This window comes from Vulpes lagopus, chromosome 16 (genome assembly GCF_018345385.1).
Source record: "Vulpes lagopus strain Blue_001 chromosome 16, ASM1834538v1, whole genome shotgun sequence".
Classification (NCBI taxonomy): domain Eukaryota; kingdom Metazoa; phylum Chordata; class Mammalia; order Carnivora; family Canidae; genus Vulpes; species Vulpes lagopus.
In genome coordinates this window covers 30,614,798-30,638,891 of record NC_054839.1, presented here as the reverse complement: position 1 = coordinate 30,638,891, position 24,094 = coordinate 30,614,798, and the positions used below count along the sequence as shown (strand labels likewise).

General features: G+C 37.4%; 1 protein-coding gene across 19 annotated transcripts in view; it reads left to right on the top strand.

Moving 5' to 3' along the window:
* SCEL (sciellin) overlaps positions 1 to 24,094 on the top strand; it is a 296,272-nt gene that overhangs the window by 210,800 nt on the left and 61,378 nt on the right. For 17 of the 19 annotated variants that reach the window (XM_041730844.1, XM_041730842.1, XM_041730845.1 and 14 more), the window contains 4 exons: positions 4,975 to 5,043; positions 5,639 to 5,677; positions 6,853 to 6,933; positions 9,164 to 9,229. In XM_041730844.1, the coding sequence (XP_041586778.1) occupies positions 4,975 to 5,043; positions 5,639 to 5,677; positions 6,853 to 6,933; positions 9,164 to 9,229 (255 nt within the window). The remainder of the gene's footprint in view (positions 1 to 4,974; positions 5,044 to 5,638; positions 5,678 to 6,852; positions 6,934 to 9,163; positions 9,230 to 24,094) is intronic. The other 2 variants (XM_041730851.1, XM_041730852.1) reach the window with 2 other exon arrangements.

Genomic DNA, 24,094 nt, shown 5'->3' with positions numbered 1-24,094 from the left:
TCAAGACTTGAGCTGATAGCCAAACTGTGGAAGGAGTCTCGGTGTCCATCGAAAGATGAATGGATAAAGAAGATGTGGTTTATGTATACAATGGAATATTACTCAGCGATTAGAAATGACAAATACCCACCATTTGCTTCGATGTGGATGGAACTGAAGGGTATTATGCTGAGTGAAGTAAGTCAATCGGAGAAGGACAAACATTATATGGTTTCATTCATTTGGGGAATATAACAATAGTGAAAGGGAATAGAGGGGAAGGGAGAAGAAATGGGTAGGAAATATCAGAAAAGGAGACAGAACATGGAAGACTCCTAACTCTGGGAAACAAACTAGGGGTGGTGGAAGGGGAGGAGGGCGGGGGGTGGGGGTGACTGGGTGGCGGGCACTGAGGGGGGCACTTTACAGGATGAGCACTGGGTGTTATTCTGTATGTTGGCAAATTGAACACCAATAAAAAATAAATTTATTATTAAAAAAACAAAAAACATTTAAGCTAGAAAAAAAAAAAAGAAATGACAAACACCCACCATTTTCTTTGAAGTGGATGGAACTGGAGTGTATTATGCTGAGTAAATAAATCAATTAGAGAAGGAAAAAAAAAAAAAAAGGACTTGAGCTGAAATCAAGAGTCAGATGCTTAACTGACTAAGCCACCCAGATGCCCCAAGAAATGTTTATTTAGATTAAAGTGTAAAACCTCCACATCACATTTTATTTTATATTTGGTAGAGATGCTTAGTAAGCATAGATAAAGAGCAAAATTAACATTTTTAGTTGGAGTCTAGACAATGGACACCTGAGGCCATTGGCATTTGAGGTCACTTGCTCTAGGTAAAGATATGCTGCTATTGTATACAAAAATGCCAACAGCTGAATTTTAAGCATATATGCTAAAATTTATCGTATCTAATAGATTCTATATTCAATATTTGTCAGTATTAATTCATGTAGGCAATGTACATACTTCTGTACTAGGTTTTCAAGCCAGTCTCCTTTAATAGAGGCTAATTTGCACTGGTATTCCTAAGGAATTAACTTCTCTCTGGTAATTAATAGCCTCAAAAAATGAGATCATAGAGGTATATGTACAAGATCTCATCTTCACAGCACTGAGTAGAGAGAGGAGTCAAAATAACTGTTTATTCACATTGGTCTTGCGGGCTGTCCCGTTGCACCATTAAGTGAAGATGGAAACCCTATTTCTAGGAATTAATCTGAAAGTGAGATAATTATGCCTCAAGATAGGTAAATATGTAGGGGACCTAAGCCTTTGCAGGCTGTGTATCTGAAGGTCTATATTAGGCCAGTCAAGACAGAGCTTTGGAACATTAGCAATGAACTAGACCAGACCTCACAGGCTAACTATGTGAGTCATTCTCAGCCTCCCTGCAAATTAGAATCAGTGAGAGAGCCTTTAAACTTTACTGATAACTTGGTCCCCCCACCTCTCACTCTCAAAATTCTGATTTAGTTAGACTGAGATGGGACTCAGAAATTTTTAAAGCTTATGAAGTGATTCTAATGTGCAGCCAAAATTCAGAACCACCAATCTAGTCCAAGTCCTTTATTTTATACTCTCAAAAATGAGGCCAGAGATTACCTGCTTTATTTACACGAGAGGTTTAGTGGCGAGTTTGGTCTGCTCCTTCCTCAGGAGTCCTGAGTCATAGCAGTATGCCATATCTCTCTAAATGTGGAAATAGATGTGAGGGAGAGAACTCAGGAATCAGTAAAGAAAGGAAAGTCCTATCAGCAGGAATCAGACTTTCATAATTCTGGCCACTCCAAATGTGAGATAAGAAATAATTTTAGGAGGAAAACACCAAAATATATCTGGTATGCACATGTGTATGTACTTCAATAATGCATTAATTTTATTTTTTATTTTTATTTTTAAGTAGTCTCTACATCAAATGTGGGGCTTGAACCCACAAACTTGGAGATGAAGAGCTGTGTGCTCCACCAACTGAGCCAGCTAGTCGCCCCACAATAATGTATTTATTTTTAAATAGATATGAGAAAAGTACTGACTTTATATTTGGAGTTATCTTTAAAAAAAATATATATATATATACAGGTAAAAGTATGAAGTGTTCTAAAGAAACAGTAAAATACTAATGTATGTGGCCTGCAATATGGCCCAGATCCTGAAGGTGGTTTAATGACTAATTTGTAAAACTTAGGTTGTGGTGACCTCTAGTGTTTACTTCTGGAAGTGTAACTTTTTCTTTGGTTCTTTTGATCATATTCTAATGACTATATTTGAGTATTTCCTGTCTCCAAGATCGACACTTATCAAAACAACTTATTTCATATCACAAGTTGGCAGGAACTTAAATTTTCAAGAGAAATACAAAGTTAATCTCTTTAAGTAATAAGAAATTGACATATGTATTGGAATGGTGGTTTAGAGTTCTCTCCATTATCACTCATGGACTGACTCCCTGGTGGCATAGAAAAGATAGTGGAGGTGAAGAATAGTGCAGGAAGACAGGTTGACCAAATACATGGGTGTTGAAACAATCACACTACAGAATCAGTTGTATGACATTGAGTCCTACTGGAAAGACTTTGGAGGTACCCTACTTCTTAGCTGGGTGTCCAAGAGAAAGTCACTCACCTTCTCTGAGTCTCCATTTTTTCATCTATAAAGTGAAAATAATTATGCCTCCCTTGTAAGGATATTTTAAAGAGTAGAGGAGAATGTATACAATAAGCAGCAAAGAGTAGGTAGCTATTTTTATTATTACATCTGCATGTAGATATTGCCCACGTAGATTTACACTGTACAATTTTGATTAACTTCATTTATTTCAACATCAGAACTTGCCTTTATTTAAACCTTGAGAATGTTTGATGTTCTGTTTGTTTTAGACAGATTGTTGTTTCAGAGAACCATGGTAGCAATTTCCCAAGATTATTTTTTATCTCATATTAGAGCCTCATAGACAGCTTATAAAGTCTGAGTAGAATTTCTAAGGAACATTGAAGATTTAAGATTCAGAGTCACCTGACCTCTTACTTATGGTACTCATGAAGTGGTTCTTCCTTTAGAGCCCTTTAAATATAAACATCTCAGAGGCTTGGTAGCAGTTAGCACAGGGAATATAGTCACAGTCCATGGCTTGATGATCACCTTAGATGTGAGTTTTTTATCCATGGATTCTAGGAACCTGTATAAGTTAATGCCTGTATTATGAATGGTCTCTTGAGAATATGGAACTCTGGAAGATTTCAATCTTCTTTCCTTTTTGTATTCAAAAGTTATCAGTTTATGGTATTATGTACTATAAACAAAAACTTGTTTGGAGTTGACTCATAGCATTTTAATATATTAGAGTTATCTACCCAATACTTTAGTTACACATATCAAGATGACATTAGGAATTGAAATCATTTTAAACTTATGACAGTTAAGTCATATTTTCCCACATTCATTTTTATTTTAGAGTGAGGAAAAGTGAGTGTCCATCTTTCCAAGATTAGTTTCTATAAAGCTATGTACTAAAGTTGATGGTAAAATAAAAAATTTAGAAACAGTTATAGGAGACCCATAGTGTCCGAACAACAGAAAAGTTTTGCTGACCTTTTGTTTTGCTGAGCCTAATTTTGCTACATCCTAGTTTTGTGCAAGCCTGCAGAATGCTCCAGAGGATAGCCCTATGTCTTAGGAAGAACCTTCCTATCTGCTGTGAGGAAGGAATGTCTGCAGTTATGAGAGTCCACCATCAGCATGGAGACCATGAGATTCCTAATTCATCTTTTCTGACACAAGGGACAAATACATCTTTTCTAGATGTGACCTCTTTGAAGAGATCTGAGATTTGAGGGATTAAAACCTCTGATGATCAGTAGAGGCTATTAATTAAATGTATTAGTCAAAGTAAACTAATTTGCCAGGGTAGAGTAACTCTTTTAACAAAGTCCTTCTCTCACCCCCGAATCCATTATTATTTAGCACAATGGAAGATTACTATCCACTCTCTTTAGAGTCCAGTGTGATAGGCTGGAAGAGTAGGGCATGTCTCAGCTCCATGAAGTGACTCAGGGCCCTAAATTCATGTTTTGATGCTGCTATCTTCAACCCATGGGCAACAAAACCATAGTGGGAAGAGGAAGAAAGAGCGTGGAGGAACCCACAAGAGGTTTTATGATGGTTCTGGAAGTAGCAAACAACATTTCTGCCCACATTTTTTACTCTAGAACTCAATCACACAGTCCCAACTTAATTGCAATGAAGAATGGGAAGTGTGGTGTCCCTCTGTGCTCAGGAAGAAAATAAAATTAATTTGGCAAACATATATCATTGTCTATGCTACAAAATATCTTTAAAAATACTCGCCTTTCATTGATGCCTTTTACGGACTTCGGAAGTAGTGTCATTGGATGGATGTACAGTTGGCAACACAGGTGCTGAACCCTGTGCAATAAAAAATCCACATATAACTTGGACTCTCCAAAACTTAACTATTATAGCCCACTATTGACTGGAAGCCTTACTGATAACATAAACAGCTGATTAACACGTATTTTGTATGTTATATATAACTGAATTCTTACAAGAAAGCAAGATAGAAAAAAGAAAATGTTATTAAGAGAATCATAAGGATGAGAAAATACATTTACAATACTATACTATATTTACCGAAAAAATCTGCAGTTCAAATCCACGTGGTCAAGGGTCAACTGTATTATTAAACAATAATGAATATAAAATAGTGGGTTAAATGCTCAATAAATCAGAGAGGCCAGTAGAAAAGCATAAACCTTAAAAATCCCAAACTGTATTGATAGATTTTTATCTCAAGAAGCTTTTTTAAATTGCAAAATATTCTAAAATGTAACACCTGAAAACAAATCTCTTTATCAGGAAAAGGTTATATTGTGAAGTTATTCTTTCATGAAAGAGGAATCAAAGGACTTCCATGACCTAAATGTTCATCCAAACTTGTGTCTTGTTTCTTTATAAAGGATCTCAGACAGAAATGATGCCACTAAAACATATAAGACCAATACCTTGGACAACCGACTAACCAATAGGTATCTGTATCTGTTGACTTTGGGAAAGACCCAAGTACAATGCTTTTCTAAGCATTATTTATTTATTTACAATTTTTCTGTCCTACTTGATATCTTTCTATAAATTCTTATCTTCTATTTTTTTAAACACAAAAATTTTGGAGTAAATACCTTTATTTCTCTTCATAGTTAGAGAAATAGAAAATCCTTGTGGCCTTGCTTAAAAATTGAGAATTCATTGCTTCAGGTCATTGTTTTCACCACATTCATGTTTTTGTTTTAAGTGATCCTGGTGGCAAGAGTATGGAATACATATAAATGCCAATTTTACACTCATTGCTAAAGAAAATTACTGAACCCAACAAATAAAAATGTTGGGCTTACTTGATATTGAATTTTATGAAATTAAATTATTTCCTTTAGAATCTAGTCCAAGACAAAAAGATCATTAAATCACCTTATCAAATTTATTCAAATACTGATGCTTTCTTTCTCTTTCTCTCAAATAATGTCTAACTTTAAATAACAACTCTAAATTCATGGACAATTGCAAATTGATGCAAGTGTTCATTCTTTGTTGCTGCTCAAACTTTTGCCTTTTTTTTTTTTTTACCAGAAACATGTCCACATTTAGATCATCAGAAGCAGCAAAGACGTATGTATTTTTCCAACTGAAGTTACATTTTAAGAATAAGTGTATTTCTTTGTACATGTTCAAGAAAAACCAGGGTATATGCCCCTAGGCCAAAGTTTCATTATAATAAAGCCACACTCCTATTGCTTAGGCAGAGTTTAGTAGAAATAAGAAAATGGTCCATGAAGCTTTAAATATTTACTATCTGGATTTTAACAGAAAAAGTTTACCAACCTCTGCTCTCACCAAACACCTAAACTTAAGTCATTCTTTTCTTTATTTTTCTTTTTTCTTTTTATTTATTTATTTCTTTCTCCAATTTTTCATTTAAATCTAGTTAGTCAGGATACAGTATAATATTGGTTTCAGGAGTGGAATTTAGTGATTCATCACTTACATACAACTCCCAGGGCTCATCATAACAAGTGCCCTCCTTAATACCCATCACCCATTTGATTTTTAACTTTTTTCCCCTACAGACTTTTATTTTTCCCTTTTTTATGGCCACTAACTCTTTTTTCCTGTATGTTTCATTTGTCTTTCAAAATACCCATCACATTACAATTCAACTGGGTCATGAAATTATAGGTTTGCTAGCAATGAAGTACATTTTCTCTGAAACATACTACTGGTGATTATAAACAGCCAAACTAGGTGGATTTTTGAAAACAGAATTAGTTTTTAAATTTTTATTTACACAGAAAGGAATTTTTACCTTGGACTGCACCTCTCAGTAGTTAAAACAGACCAGGGTCACTTCTATTTTTTTTTTAAGATCTCTATACATTAATAAATACTAAATAAGGATTTGAAATGGTGTGGTTTTTAAATGTTTTCTTCAACAATATAATACATTTAATGCAAAAAAAGCAATATAATTCTGTCAGTCACAATATATACAGGATTAAATATATAATATGAATCCAGAGCACATCAGAATGCATTGGTCCAGATTTCAGACACACAATGTCATATGATGAATCATTTCCTTCCTTACTTCAGTTCTGGTTATTCAGATGAAAGCTTGATTATTTATAAAAATGGATAAACTACAGAAGAACTTGTTTTATGTTGTCAACTGAAACATTTTTGTGGTGAATAAAGAACAGGCAGGAATATGAGTAGATTATCAGATCTTTCAAAGGTGGGACAGCATAAAAGTTTCAAGAATGTAATTTGTGGCTGTGATTAAACAGGCAACCTGGAAGTTCGTTCAGTGCAAACAGCACCAGCATCCCAGCTCCTACTTCTGCTACAACTCCTGTAAAGAAAAAGAGGTATGATGGACTTGTTGCATCTGCTTCTTGCTGATATTCTTTAGAGGATTGTCTTTTATTAATTTCTTTCATTTTTAAAATAACATTTTATTTATTTATTCATGAGAGACAGAGAGAGAGGCAGAGACATAGGCAGAGGGAGGAGAAGCAGGCTCCATGCAGGAGCCTAATGTGGGACTCAATCCCAGACTCTGGGATTACATCCTGAGCTGAGGCAGATGCTCAACCGCTGAACCACCCAGGCATCCTCTTTTATTATTTTCTGAATGAATTCATCCACCAAGACATCCAGATGGCATTCAGAAGTTGGTCTCTCATCCTTGCTCCCCCCTCTCTCTTTCCATGGATCCAGTGCCTACTGGATCATGGTGTCCTCAAACTTTGTCCTTTTCTGCCTAATTTCCTTTTCAAACATGCAGTCTTGGGGTGCCTGGGTGGCTCAGTCGCTAAATGCTTGATTTTTGATTTTGGCTCAGGTCATGATCACAGGGTTGTGAAATGGAGCCCCGTGTAGCTCTGCCCTCAGCATGGAGTCTGCTTGTGGATTCTTTTCCCTCTCCCCCTCCTCCGGCTCATGTGATTGATTGATAAATAAATAAATAAATAAATAAATAAATAAATAAATAAATAAAATCTTAAAAAACAAACAAATATGCAATCTTTTCTCCAGGTTTCCTGAGGTCTTGAATATCTAGGTAATGTTTTTAATGACAGAGCTCAGCAAAGGGTAAGCTACTTCAGGTAACACCCTTAGTAGAGTCCTACTACAAGGAATGCTTTACCCTGAAATAATTATGACTGTGGAGTGGCCAGATATCACCACACTCCTGAAATCAGCCTGCATTGTTGCTGCCTCCTCTCTATTCTGTAGATTAGGTTGACCCTACTTCCAAGTACAGACTCAAAGGCTCTATGCTGAGACATCAATGTTTGTGTGACCATGCTTCCTTCTCCGACATCCCAGGTGGCCTCCCATCTTCTGCCTGCGTAGATGTCTGTTTATTTAGTAGGCACAGAGAAGTAGCTAGACCTGTGGTGATAGAATATTCTTCCGGAGACAGAAGGTGAGGGTCGAAGCAATTTTTGCTTGTTGAAGAGAACACAGTGCTAGTGAATCACAATCAAATGGAAAACAAACATTCATGAACCTCAGTGCATTCAAAATGTTTTTATTCTCTTTGCCTGCACCTAAGACTGTGCCTCGTTTGGGTAGGTTCTCAATGTTTGTTGATGGGCTGGCTGGTTGCCAAAATGCTCCTGCAGTCAGAATTCTGGTTGTGTCTGCAGAGTCTCAAAAAATGTAATCACCTTTCTCTTGGATCCAAATTTCATATCTCTTACCCACTTCAAAACTCTTTCTTCTGACAGGTTAGGCATAAGTCAGGATCATTGAAGCCAGCAATAAGACTCTTACTTTTGTCGATGAGTAGTATCGACTACTTACATTAAGTTGAAATTGGCTTTGATCTCATCTTAGCTCAGTCCTGAAGTGCCTCAGAGAATAGACTTGCTTCATGAATTTACAGCCAGCTCTCCTTATCCCAGCCTTTCCTTCTCTGGGCTTTCTTCTAACATGTCACTCTCCTCTAAACATCTTCATCTTTGATCCATATCTAAGTCTTTCTGACAGAGCCCCAAGCTATCTTTATCAATTAAAATTAAGTCCTGGTAATGTGAAGACATCTTTCTAATTGGATATATATGTGTTTGTATATATACATATATGTACATATAATTGAGGTTAGCATTACTGGGGCATTTACTTATGTTTTCAATATTCTTACTTTCAGAGTTTTTCACTTTATCATACAGCTTTTTAGAAACTATAGATACAGAGTAGAACATAAGATTGATTTTGATTATAAAATATTTCAGATATGTAGAAAATAGAAAAAGAGGTATGTTTATGATAAACACCCATGTACCCACTAGCTAGATTTAACAAATATTAATTTCTAGATTCTCTTCATATTTCTTTTGAAAGAAACACCCACATGTTGGTGTCAAGAAAACAGGGAAAGGAGCTTACTTGGGGAGCAGAGAGCCTGGATTGCAGTATAGTTACTTCCAACTGAGTTTAAGAAAGCTTTCATTTTATTCCCAGGGCTTACTGAAAAGTCGTCTCAATGCCTTTTAACTGTCAAATTATTTTCAGCTTTTCCTGGTAGACATGTGGGTGGCATAAGGTCTTTCAAGCACCACGTTTATAACTGATGTTGTTTCTTAACAGACAGTCCTGGTTTCCACCACCTCCTCCTGGTTACAGTGCCACCCCAAGCACGGGAGCAAACAGAAGGTAAGGGAAAGGTGGCTGATGTAATTGCTATGTAACTTAATGGAAGAATGCGTCAGATATTGACCATATATAATTGTGGAGGCTTTGGAATAAATCAGAGGAGATCTTGTGAATTCTGAGAGCTGAACAAGACAGGGCTCAGTGGGAATGAGGTCAGGCTATCAGTGCCTCTGGTAGGAAATCTTACAAGGTGCGAGGAATACTTAGCTGTATTAGTTTGCTAAGAGCTGCCATAACAAAGTCCTACAAACTGGGTGGCTTAATAAAAATGTTTCTCACAGCTCCAAAGGCTGGAAGTCCAAGATCAAGGTGTTGGCAGTGTTGGTTCCCTCTGCAGGCTGGGAGGGAGAATCTGTTCCATGCTCTCTCCTGGTTTCTGGTGGTTTCCAGTCACCCTTTGGCATTCCTGAGTCGGTATAAGCATCATCCAGATCTCTCCCTTCATCTTTACAAGATATTCTCCCTGAGTGCATGTCTGTGTCCCACACTTCCCCTTCTTAAGAGGACACTAGTCGTATTGGATATGCAGTCTATCCAACTCCACTATGACCTTGTCCTCACATATCTAATTACATCTGCAATGACCCTATTTCCAAGGAAGGTCACATCTGAGGCAGGTTAGGGCTTCAACATGTGAATTTTGGGAGGTGTACAATTCAACCCACAAGTGACTGAGGAGAGAATGGAATCAAGCACCAGGCACGACTCAAAAGTGGGCTCCTGATACACCACACCTTCCAGGCAGTGATGAACCCAAATGACTCGATAAGGATATGAGTTGCAAGTTTTTTGTAAACTTTAAGGGATGAATGGGTGTTTTCTACTTTTATTTTTTTGTTGAGATCAATTATTATAACTAAGATTATAGACCATGTGGATGGCACTTTGTTCTACAAAATCTGTGCTAGGAATGTCAACAACCATTTAATTTAATATGTGATTATTGTGTGCCAGATATTGTTCTAAGATCCTGGGATGTATCAGTGAAGAAAACATGGAGCCTACACTCTGATCTTCAAAGCAGCAGACATATGTGCAGACTCCTATAATCTATGCCATTTCTAACACACAAAGAAAAACAAGTTTCTGATTTGGTTTTGCTTTAGGGTATCCAAAATTATTTTTATATCTTCAACTCCCAGAATATCTTCACTGAATATTTCCATGTTCCAATAGGATTTATTTTCCCAATTCAACAATTGGAAAAAAGAGTTATTAAACAATGTGCTTGTTTAGTATTAGACTGTTTTATTTCCTAAAATTGTCATATGTTGTGTAGGCTTTTAATGTCTCTTTTATTTCCAAATAACAGAAATATTTGGAAATAAATATCCTTTATTATAATTTAGGCAGGCTCTATAGGTTGTAAATAAATTTAGTTCATCAATAGACACAAAGAACTCTTTCTATACATGTTGCATCTGTATATATATCTGTATATGTATACACATATATACATATTACACATAAATATATATATTATTTATACATGTATAATTATTAAACACGTTGAACAATCACAACTTGGAATTACATCCACCTTCTGTTAAAATATTTTCTTTTTGAATCTCATTTATAGGTGACTTCCAATTATATGAACTGCCAAGTATGGATTATGTTTCTAGTTTAAAACCTTCTTTCCCCTCAGTCAGTGTTTAGATATGTCTCTATGAATAACACCTTTTATGGAGCTACCTAAGTGAGGAAAATATTAGCTAGGGGTTTTGCTAGGAAACTATTGTTTCCTGAGTATTTTAAGATCCATCCAATTTTGTCTTGATAGATAATTGGAACTTAAAAATATTTATTACTTATTTCTAAAATCTTATGTTCATCTTCTATTTATTATTCCAATATTAATGTAAAATTATCATTACAATAAGCAACTGGTTATATGACTATAAAAATACAGAAGGGTTATTCATGAGTTAATATTTCATGCTTTCAATGCCCATTAAACTTGTGGACCTCTGTTTGCACAGAATTGGTAGTGCTTGGCTATATGCCCTTACGATTTATTCATTGCTGGATGTAATTTTACATTGAAGATAAAATGAGTCACAATGCTCCTATTTCTGGATCCTAGATCAGATCCACAGCAGAACTAAAGGAAAGAGAAAATTATTGGACTAGGTTGATCAATTTAGATATCCTTTCCTTTTTTAGAGGCACAGATTATTAATATAATGGCTAAACTGAAAGATTCCTCTTTGAGGATCAGAGCTAATGTCATGCCAAGCTTTCAGGGGAAAAAGGGAATAATAACAATATACCAGTCTTTGATTTCTAAAGTGCTTTTCTTTGGAAGAGCTCAGAGTACAGCTTCTGTTTCTCACCTTTAATGCCAGTGCATTCCTAGGGCTGAAAAAAGAGCCTTTTTTAGCGGAAGCTGAAAAATAGAAGCAATTATTAAATGATAAAAGGAAGCAAAGGCTTTAAAAAGAGATCTTTGTCCCCAGAAGAATGCAAAGAAAATGAAAATAGGTCAAAAAAATATAAAAATGGGGGACTATGATTTTTAATACTAGCAAATAGCCCAATCCTAAGTATATTTCCCCATCCCTCACTTATACACTGGTCTCCTCTCTTTTCCCTTGCTCCTGACTCCTGCAAGAGAATTTCCCCTTAATACTGACACCTCACTCTCCTTCCTGTTCTTCATCTTGTAAACCTTCATTTCTCCCATCACCTAATCTTTCCCAGAGTTTTAATTTTCTCTCACACACCCCTGTCTGTGCAGCACGTTCAAAAAGACCATCAGACTTCCCAGCCATTGTTGGAGTGAGTCCTTTTATTCAACTTTTCTCCCCCTTGACGTATCCGTGGTCGTCTCCGTGGTTTGACACCATGGATCACCCTGTCCCTCAGTTGTTCCTTTCTTGACTTATAGAATATGGGAAAATCAAACTTAGGTGTGTTTGAATTAAAAATTTGCTTTGGCATTGTGTTTGGATTAAAATCTATTACAGGTATATATAAGCTGCCTTACAAAGCATCTCAAGCTTTTTTTTTAACCAGCAGAAGGACTCATGCTATCAGAGCTTTATCTATACTTATATATATACGTATATCTATCCCTATGACTATATAGGACTATATTTACATCTATATCTCTTTCTATACCTACAACTATAGCTATACCTACAGGTAATTCTATACACAGTTAATATAAGGTTGGTGAGTTGAACTAGAGATTAAATGATAAAATTTGATTTTCTAAAATAACCATATATAACAGCTAAAGAAAAAAAGCAATTTCTTAAAATAGATATCCTTTTATGTATGGTATACATTAGTCTTACAATGAGAGATAAGATCTGGGTGATCAAACAGAATTTTGGAGTTAAGAGTTAAATATCTTTGAAAGCCTCTTGCTTTTTTTTTTCTTAACAAGATTAAAGAGAGAAGCTGTGGTTTATGGTAACAAGATATAGCATGTAAAGCTTGAAACTTAAATAAAACCTTTTCTAGCTGGTTTCTAAGGCAGCTCCTTGGTCATTGGGATGGAAATATTCTCTGACCTTCTCTTCCTTTTCTTTCTGAGAAGAAAAACAACCAGCATAGTATTTTGAATGACCAACCTAGACAACAAGGTTATTTGTTCTGAAACCTTATCAAATTCCCTGGAACCTATAATTTCTTTTCATTTTAATTAAGACCGAATCAAGATTTTACCTTTTATAATTGCTGTTCCTTGTTACAGTCAGCTGTCTCTCCTGTTACCTCTGTGATCAAACCCCTGCTTCACTGATTTCCCCACATTTCCATGTTCAAACCCCTTTCGTCTTAAAAAAATAGCTTCTTGAAAAGTAATAGCCTAGGGGGCCCTGGATGGCTCACTCAGTTAAGTGTCAGACTCTTGATTTCAGCTCAGGTCATGATCTCAGGGTGGAACAATCCAGCCCTATGTAGGCTCCACACCCAGTGTGCTTAAGATTCTCTCTCTCCCTCTCCCTTTGCCCTCCTCCTCCCCACAGGCATGCTTTCTCTTTTTCTCAAAAAAAAAAAAAAAAAAAAAAAAAAAGAATAGCCTAGGGGCACCTGGGTGGCTCAGTTGATTAAGCATCTCACTCTTGATCTCAGCTTGGGTCTTTATCTCATGGTCCTGAGTTCAAACCCCACCTTGGGCTCCCTCCTGGACATGGAGCCTACTTAAAAAAAAAAAAAAATTAATAGCCTAATTACACAAATCCACTAGACTGGCATCTTATCTCTCCATTGCAACCAAGTTTTCAGAAAAGTTGATGATACTTGCCATCTTTATTTTCTGGTTCCCACTACCATTAGTTCATAGAAATAGCTCTCCTCAAGGTCACACATGACTTTGCTGATAAATTCTTATTGACATTTCAGTCCCTATGACTACTTGACCTTTCAAAAGGCATCACTGGCTATTCATGCCTTTAGGAAATCTCTCTCCTTGTCTTTTGAGAAGCTCCTCAACCCCCAACCCTCCCCTGCCCCAAACATACTCTTGGGTTTCTTTCCTCTAACGATTCTTTCTCAGTCTCCTTTGCCACATCGTCATCCTATACTAGCCATTAATTGTTGATGCTCCTAAAGCCTCAAAGTTCCTTCCCTCTTATTCTACATTCTGCTCCTCCACAAATTATCAATGCCCAGGGCTTCAATGGCCACATTTGTGCTCTTGACTCCATTTATATCTACTCCACACCTCTTCTCTGACTGATTTTGGCTAGCTAACTGCCTATTCAACATCTTCCCTTAAATTTCTCAGAAGCCTTGCAAACATAACATGTTCAAAATGAAATTCATAATTTTCCACACTAACTTGGTGCTCTATCTCAATTAGTGATACCGTGCTCAGCCCACTGACACTTGAAAACTTGAAGTTATTTTTTGTACTTTTCTTTCCTTAATCACCAATATTCAATCCATTTAGTAAATCCTATCAAGTTATCTACAAAATGCCTCTTGAATCCATATGCTTCCCTCCATTTCTACCATCATATCTTTTCTGGACTGTAGTAGTAGCTACCTAGGTATTCTCTCTTCATCTACCCTGATACCCACTCCCCTAATCTCTTCTCTACACTGCTGCCCTAGTGATATTTATAAAAGGATAATGGAATATATCCTCCTCCTAAATAAAAATATGACTTTCCATTTTTCTTAGAATAAAGACCCAATCCTTAGTACTGCCTGCCCGCCCTTTCCTGGCTCCCATCCCTCACAACTTCCCGTTGCTGTCTGTTCCAGTCACATAACCTGTTTTAAATGCCTCCTATCCCACCTTCCATAGACCATATAAGGTATATAAGGTCCTCTCTGCTTAGAATCCTGTCTTCTCCCCCATTTGGGGGCACTTACATTCTTGTGGTCAAGTTTTCATCTGGTTTGTCTTCAAAATATCACTTCTGAGTCATGTCTGTTCTGTTTTTTCTGCGTCATACTCACTCAGGTATAAGATATGGCAGCTTTCCTCCCCTGATTTGTCCATTTGTGCATAAGATTTTAATAAAGATGTGGGGTGATGAAAGTGCTAACAATACATTGTAGAAGCTCAGACCAAAAAAAGTCAAATGTAATATTAGAAATTCCTGTTTGTTAGTTCTTTGGCCACACCTATTATTGATTATTTCTTCTTGGCTGACATTTCTCTATAGGCCTGATTTTGTTGCTATTTTGTTCAGCAGCTCCTCACTCCTTATTTCTTCCATCTTTCTTTTTTCTCTCCCTATCTCATCCTCTCCCTTCATCCCTCCACCCCTCAAATTTCTATTAATTATTTATACAGGCAGTTTAGTTCTCTTTTTGCTGTGAGAGGCTCTTCTCAGAAAATCTCATCCCCATAACCAAACATGATGATACATTTTTTGGGAGACACTATTTTATTACGTCACAATAATGTAAACATTCAGTCACCCACACTTAAAGTATCAAAAAATCTCATTGACCTCTCTATCTCCTTTTTCTTATTCAGTTGTCATTGTAGTGAGTGAAGGATTTGGGTGCCATTCAAGAAAAAAAAGATATGACTGCTGGTGCACTGGTGGGGGAGGTAGTTGTACACTCTGAGCCATATTTGGATGGTGCTTTGATAGGTTTGCCTGGGGAGAGAGTCACTCCTTTCAATAAGACTCTCCAAAAAAAACTACATGGAAGCCACCACCCAGAAGGGCAAGAGGGCAAGAGAACTCCTGAAGAAAAGGGAGACTCACAGAGGGGATTTTTATATCTAGGTGATGCCACTCAGCAGCATGGCAGGCAGTTTCTGGGTGAAGAACTCTGACCGAGAGCAGTGATTTGGGGTCTCTTATGGCTTCCAAAGTTCCAAAGTTGGACAGTATGGATGCAGAAAAAAAAATCATAGCACAAAAATCAGTGATGGGATCATGAGAAAAGCATCAACATTCTCCGGGAACTCTGACATGGTAGGGAGAGCTTCTAACAAAGGGATTTAAGGAAGAGGTCCTGAAAGAGGTGTGGCATTTGCGGGGAAGAAAGGAAATAAATAATCCTAGATTTTCAAGTCCAGGGTCATTTTAAGCCTAGTGATGCCACCAATCAGTATAGGAAGAAACAGGAGCAGAATGGGGAATACACAATTGGTTTTAAGAGGTTGTGCAATGTTTTGGGCAGGTGGAGTCTGTGATACTGCAAATATATATTTGTGGAGGTAATCACCAGACAGTGGGAAATGGGGGAGTACTCAGGTAAGAGGTGGTGCCACAGATGCAGGTTTGGGAATGATCCCAGAGATTTTAAGTGTATATCTTCAAAAATGAAGTTACTTATGGAGAAAATATTAAATGAAAAAGAGCATGAAAGTTGAACCTTGATGTGTGTCTGCACATTAAGTGATGAAGGAGGAGCCAGAAAATTAAACTGCAACTAGTTCAACTGCGTGGTAAAGGTGAAGTGTGATATGTGGTAGGTATTGGGGAAGCAGAGTAAGTGGATACATTCTACATCCAAAATGAGCCCATTCTTCAAGATCTGGTATGAATCTTACTTCCACCATACAGCTTTCTTAGCCCGAGGTTGTTTTTGTCATCTGAACTTAAAAAACTTATTGTCGACAATCCTCACTTGGCAATTAATCGTCCATTACCTTAGAACATTACTTATTTTCATGGTATACTCATTAACTAGATGGCATCATCTTATAATTTTTTGAATTATCCATATGACCTTATCCATAGTAATCTGTTAATAAGTACATATTGATAAATGAATTATAACATTTCTTAATAACTACAAGATAGGGAATTCCTTCAACCCATTATTATATTTATTTTTGTAGTTAGGCTTTATTCTATGTGCTTAAGCTATGATGACTGTTTATATAGCTCCCTCCCTCCCCACTTCCTCTGGGTCTGTCTCTTTCTTTCCAAACAATTACTGAGCTCTGACTATGTGCTAGGGAAGCACTTTGCTAGAAGCCAGGAATACAGAAATGTATAAGACCTAGTCCCAGTTTCAAGAAAGTCAAGGTATATCAGGGAGTCAGTTTGAGTCACGAGTGCTAAACATGAAAATTGGCCCCAAATGAGAGTGAGTCATTGAGGGTATAATAAACACAAAGTTGCAATAGTCACAAAATATCACTAGTGTATGTCTTTGGTTTTCAAGTTCTTAAACTTTTCCTCATTTGTGAGTCCTCCAAAAGAGTGATGACATTTGCCAAGCCTGAGCCAAGGCATGGATAACAGGCATCATTCCTGAGAAATATTTAGTAACATCACAATGAAATGTGGACACAGCATTTCTAGGAAGTTGATGTTGAAGTTGCTTCTGATTTCGGAGTAAATATACTCTGTTTATGACACATTCAAGTGTTTCTAACTATGTATTTAGGTGACTTAGAGATTCGGTGGTTAAATGGCATGTGGCGCTCAATTAAACTCACTGAAGCTGAATTAAGGTAGTTGCTTAACAGACAATATGAATGTTTACGATGTTACCCATTATGGTGATACAAGACCAGCAATGAAGCCACTACCACCACCACCACTACCGAAACACTAATGTGTTTTTTTCTGGAATCATTTCCAAAGACAGAGAAGAAAATACATACTTCTGATAAAATTAAAATAGTGGAAACATACCTAAGGAATTTCTGTAGGAAATTGCTATAGAGTTAAATGCTTGCTATGTAATTTTATAATTTCTCATCCATATTTGTTTCAACCTCTTCCTCTTCAGTGGTTTTCACGTTCAGTTAGCTGATTGGTAGAGTTGAAGGAGGAAAGAAAATTCTGATTGAGATGTGAGTTGCCATGGCAACTTTTCTCTGGTTATATTTTTCTGTCTGTAACTATAAATGGTAAAATGTAACCTTTCTAATTATACTGCTACATTTTTAACTCTGTTGGTACCAAACACTCTGCAGTTTGTTGTCATGGTAAATTAAATCAATATGTTTTATTTTTATCTCAACCAAAATCTTTATATTGACTAGAATCTGTTTTGTAAAACTTAAGATTCTAAGACTCTTAGTAAAATATCCAAGTACAGTGATTTTAAAATTTTATCTGAATGCCTAGAAATATCCATTATAGGGGTTCTTAGATGGCTCAGTCAGTTGAGTGTCTGACTCTTGATTTTGGTCCAGGTCATGATCTCAGGGTCGTGAGACCAAGCCCCACCTTGGCTCTGGCTGGGTGTGAATCCTGCTTAGGATTCTCTCTCTCTCTCTCTCTCTCTCTCTGCCTCTTCCCCTCCCGCTCACATGTACATTTGAATGCTCTCTCTCTCTCTCTCTCTCTTGCTCTGTCTCTCTAAAAAAAAAAAAGAAGAAAGAAAGAAGTATGCATTCTAGATATTCAAAATAATTAAAATGTTACCCTGAAATAAGGTCATTGTTTTTATATAGCATTGTTTGCTTAGAGTGAGGAGAAAACTAATTCAAAATATGTCAGTGAAGGGTTTAACCTTCAGCATAGAGTTAGTTGCTTTTTCAGTCCTATGAGGTCAACATGGACAGTTTCTGATTTCATAACACTAGTTTTAAGTAACTTAAACACATTCAAATAACAACCAACAAAGACATCTGTGCTTACCCCCACTCTAGATTCCACCAGCCTTGCTCCCTTGGAGCCCCTGTTGCCTCTACTGCTACTGAGGGAGCCCCCAGAAGTATGATGAAGTGGGGTATCTTCAGGTTCAGAAGCAGGGGTGAGGAAGACGCTGTGAGAATCAGGATACCTAGGGGTGAATGCCCTGCCCTTTGACAACTCCCTGTGCCCCAATCATAAAAATCAAATGGTTTGATTTCTTTTTTAAATTATTTTACACTTTTGTAGTATTGTTTGAAGGTCTATCAACTAGAGATTATAAATCTCACCTCAGCTAAAAGCATGAAAATTCTGAGAGGTTAAAAGGGTCATCTGGTCATCCAAATCTTAGTGTCAATTACCTAAACCATGTTTGTTTGTTTGTTTTTCTGCAAGAACTGGGCAGAATTAGGACATGCTAAGGGATGGTGGCTTGAATTTCATGAATAAGGATGGCTTTGGAGCAAGAAGACAGGGCATCCCGGGTATGGTGTAGTGTGGGTGACCAGAACATACAGTGACATAGGAACTAGGTTTCCAAGAGCCTAGAAGAATGGCAGTGGGAAAAGTGGGTGGGGGGGGGGGTGCAAAGGCCCACATTTTACTTAAGAGTGTCAGCATACTTGGGGTCACTTCTTTGTCTTCTGATCGTTCTTCTTCCTCTGTCAGGAATATATGGAATATTAGCTACATGGAATCACACAGTATATACAGCCTTTTGAATCTGGCTTTCTTCACTTAGCATAATGCATGTGGGATTCATCCACACTGTTGTGTGCATCAGTAGCTTATTCCTTTTCATTGCTGAGTAATATTCTATTATATGGAGCCACAGAGATTTTTTAGCCATTTACCTGGTGAGGGGAATTTGTGTTGTTTTTGTGGGCTTTAAATTTGACATACAGGATTGAGGGCATGCCTGTTTCTTGGTGTGATCACTTCTCTTGAATAAATGCCTACAAGTGGGATTGCTAGGTCATATGGCAAGCATATGTTTAACTTTATAAGAAACTGCCAGTTTTTAAAGAGGCTGTACTATTTTGCACCCCACCAGCAATGCATGAGAGTTCAAGTTATTCTACATCCTTAACATCATTTAGTATTGTCAGCTTTTAAAACAATTATTTTAGGCATTCTAATAGATGTGTAGTGTAGCTCATTCTTTTTTTAACTTATATTTCCCTAGAGACTAATGATGTCAAGCATCTTCTCATATGCTTCCTTGTCATCTGTGCATCTTCTTTGGTGATGTATCTGTTCAAATCATTGGCCCATTTTTTGAATTGGTTGTTTGTTTACTTACAGTTGACTGATTAACAAATTACATACTGCTTACATGTCCTTTGTCAGATATGTGATTTGCAAATATTTTTCTGCCAGTGTGGCTTCTGTTTTCATTCTCTTAACAGTGTATTTTGCAGAGAAAAAGTTTTTAATGAAGTCCAACTTATCAAATTATTTTTTTTAGTGAATTGTACTATTGGTGTCACATCTGAGAACCTTCTCCCTAATGCATGGTCACAGAGATTTTTCTTCTATAAGTTTTATGCTGGTATGTTTTATATATAGGTCTATGATCCATTTTGAGTGGACTCCTTTTTTAATGCTAAAAATTTTTACAACTTCACCTGATAATAATTGGACTGTTTTTTATTAGTCTTTGAGTAAATATCTAAGGACTTAAAGATGCTATGAATTCAGCAATACTTAAAGTTTTGTGTCACCTTTGTGTCTATTGACCAGAAAATATTGACATATTTTCTTATAAAGCTGACATGAATTACGCTAATTTAAATTTTATTAACTACAATTGTACCTACATACATTTGGAAAGTGCAGTATATAAATGTTCAAGGTGCTTGGTTTACAGCAGATGCTCGGGGCTCTGTGGAATTGAAGATGCCTTGTAATCATGCTGCCTTCCCTCAGTCATGTAATGGTTTTACAGCCACAGATCTAGACCAGTCTTCTCCTTGTATTGATAAAGAAGCAGAGGTTCAGAGAATCAGCCCTCTTTCTAGGGTCAAATTTAGTTAGTGGCAAAGCTAGTCTAGAACCTAGGGCTCTGGAATTTGAGTCCAGTGCACACTCTGTTGCTTGTTATGGTTTATTGAAATGGCCTCTGGCCACTAGAAAGTGAGACTTCATTATAGTAATCATTCTTTTGAACATATGCCTTGCTTTCAATGAGATCTTTGAAAGTAGAGACTACACCTTTTCTAGTTTTCGAATGCCCAATTTTGATCTACATTATTATGTGTATCACATAATATTATTATGTGTATTATGTGTTATGTGTCCTAACATTATACCTGGGGCATTTGTGGCATAAATGCTCATTGAGCTAATGTAATGATGCTGTCCTTGGGCAAGGAAGCAATGCAGAACAACCTGTCATTATTAGATTTTCACTGGGAATACCTGGAAGGGTATTGGTTTGATGCAGTATATTATAGAGAAAAACATATGAGATTCAACATCAGAAAAACTAAGTTGAAACCCTGGCTGAGCTACCAGCACCATGATGCAGGGAAAATAACCTTTTTGATTCATTGGGAAAAAAAAAACTCCATGAGAAGGATGTTTGGATGGACCAAAATAAGTTTGTGAGAGCTTGGTGAAGTCAGCCTGGTACTGAAACTCAAAAAAAATACAAATTCCATCTCCTTTGTCATTGTTATTAAAAATTCTGTGTGTGAGAAACAGGCAAAACATGATGGGAAAGTGAAAACAAAACTCATAGTTCAATATTAGAGTCAATTATTCTTGTTTCAACCTAAGTGTGTGCTGCAGTAATGAAATGCTCTTCACAAAGGCAGTCAAACAGAAGTCACAGAGCCAGGCATGTTGTGCAAAAAAGCCATACCAAAAGAAGTGATCTTTGTAGCAACATGTGAAAATGAAGTAATATAAGCCACTTCACAATGTTATTTCTATTAGCTCTGGCCTTTGGGCTATTATCTCCAAGTTTTCCTATTTCTTGTGAAAGCTGTCTTTTTATTCCTGGAAGAAAGTTATTTATTTATTTATTTATTTTTTATTTATTTATTTATTTATTTATTTATTTATTTATTTATTTTACAATCATAGCCACTAATGTGGTGACATCGATCCTGCAAAGGTCATGTGGGCTTAAGGGAAAGACAGAGTGTACAGCCAGAGGTCAACTTTATCCAAGCTTAAACATTGCATCTCAAAGCAGTATTCAAACAGGATCATTCCACATGCGTGTCTCTTGTTCCCTTCTCTTCAAAACATTCCAGGCCACAGCTTCCTGCTTCGCTCTTGCATTTTAATCCCCCTACTTGGCATCACATCAAGCTCTTGGCATGGCATGAATGACTTCTCTCATTGCCCCTAAGGGCTTGGGTTCTGTCATCTGTGGCTGTCATTGCGGAGATGCAAATGAAAGCTCCTTTGAGATGAATTGAAGTCAATGTGGCATTGACTAGCCCCAGCCCAGTGGGGGGCTAAATGCAGCACCCTCAGAAATAAATATGCTCCTCTGCTTCACTTGGTCTTCACAACTGCACACTCACTTTTTCTTTCTTTCATCTCCAAACCATATCCACACTGTATACGGGGTACCCAGGTCTACTTCTCTACCCATATCTGTTTCCCAGATATACCCAGTCAGTATTTACCCACCTCTTTGAGGGCTAAGCCATCAGACATGGAATATACATAGCTTTTCAATCAATGTGATTCTGGCATAAGTAAAGTGTGGCACCATCATATTTCCCCTTTTTGTAATCCTCCTTTCCATCTTGTTACTTTTCTTCCATCTGTTCTCAGATATTCAGTTTTGTGCAGATTTATTATCCAGCACTGACCATCTTCTTACCCTTTGCTCTACCTCTGGAAGAAAAGCATATAATCAGCTAATCTTCCCTGATACACAAAAGATACATTATCACTTGTGATATCCCATGATTCCCAACACAGGGATATTTTTTTGAGAGAGATGATGATATTCAAATAAACAATAAACAATATCCAATTGTAAAATCTAACACTAAACCAGAATGGGGAGACTATTTTTATGTTAAATTGTTTTATGTAAACTGTAAATCAGGCATATGATGTAACAACAGAACTCATATGAGCTCCTGGCGCCTACTAGGTATTCGGTAGGGGAATGAACAGTGAAGTTCAACGGGTCGGCCAAATTTGAACAGATTTCAGAAGTTTCAAGCCCCTTTTCAGTATTTATTTCCTTTCTCACCAAATAGAAATCCAGCCAATCACTCCTTCTTTCAACACATTTTCATTGGGCACCCAAATCATACACAGTCCTAGTAGTTGAGATATAACTATCCTAGGAGCTTTTGGCCCAGTATGGGGACAGAAAATTATGTTTAATCCAGATCAGTGTCATAGAGCCATTAAAAGGGTGGCTAAGGAGAGACATAGAGATATATCTATCACAGCTTTGGGTACCACCAGAGATAGTAATGCCCACGCCAAGTCTGAAGGGCAAAGAAGAAGTGTCCAGGGGAAAGGGAGAAGCAGGCAAGCCAGGGAGCAGAGAGAATATGGTGGCGGAGGTGGTTAGGAGTGCCAGTGTTTTGGCACAGCTACAGTATTGGGTTCATGTTGGGTAACAACAGCCATGACACTAGACATATATCAAGCACTTACTGGAGCCAGACAGAGCTTGAATGCTCGGCAGGCTCTTCTCTTGGCTTCAGTGCCACCATCCACACAAGAGTCAGGAGACCCACCATGCTCCATGCTTGGCTGCTCCACTGCCCATCACCCAGAAAATCAGTACCACACTCTGCTGAGAAAGATTTAGAACTAATTGCATCCTGTTCTCCATCCCTATGGCCATGGATCCCTCAGGAGAAGCCTGGTCTGACCATTTCTTGTCACCTAGACTAGCCTTACAGAGAGCTCTGTCCATCACTGAGCCTGACCCAACCTAACAGTAGCTTAACCACTCAAACCTTCTACAGTACCTCCCTGGATGTGTCATCTATTACTCTCAAAACTGGCAATTCTGCAGTCTCATCTCTGACAAAATAGCATTCACCTCTGCTGGGATCCTCCAGAAGACTCTGCTTCCACAGGGTCCCGAAGAAGAGGAGAGGTTCTGTTTTCTCCTCATTGCTACTACTTATCAATTTTACCTTTCTCCTCCCTAAAACTCCCCCATCTTCCTTGAAATCATGGCATAATGAGCTTCTTCTCCTCATTGCAGTTATCTGGAGGTCTTGGAGTCACTCACTTGCACTCTTTGAAGACTCTGACACCAGGCTCATTGTCTGTCTCACACATATCTCCTACCATAATGTGTGGTGATTTCCAAACCCATATGGAGAATCCTTCCCCACCCTGACTTCTCACTTTCTTTATCTTCTCACCATTGATCTTATCCTTTTCCCTACCTTAGCCTCTCATAGATCTTGCCCTTGTAAGTAACCATACAAATTTCAAAATTCAGTTTTCCCATTCTCCTACTACTTTCTATCTATTCCATTCAGCCCACTCTCTCCAGTCCTCTGATTCCAGAAGTTTCTTAGCCTTGCCCCCACTAACCCATTGATTTTTCACATTCCTTTTCCCCTCATATCCTGTTCCCTCCACGTCCATCTTAGATCCATAATCCCTTCTTATAATCACTTCCTCACATCCCACCTTCCTTTCCTTTGCCATCATTCTCTTTGTCACACTTACTTGGCTGAATTATAAACTTAGAACCAACTCTCTGTGTTGTCTGCTTCTGTTCCCTAAGCAGCTGAATGTAGCAAGAGAAAACAATGGTAGTTAGCTTTATTTTAATTTCATGACCACGAACCTCAACTGAGCCATTGGTGCTGCCCAAGGATTCCTATCAAAACAT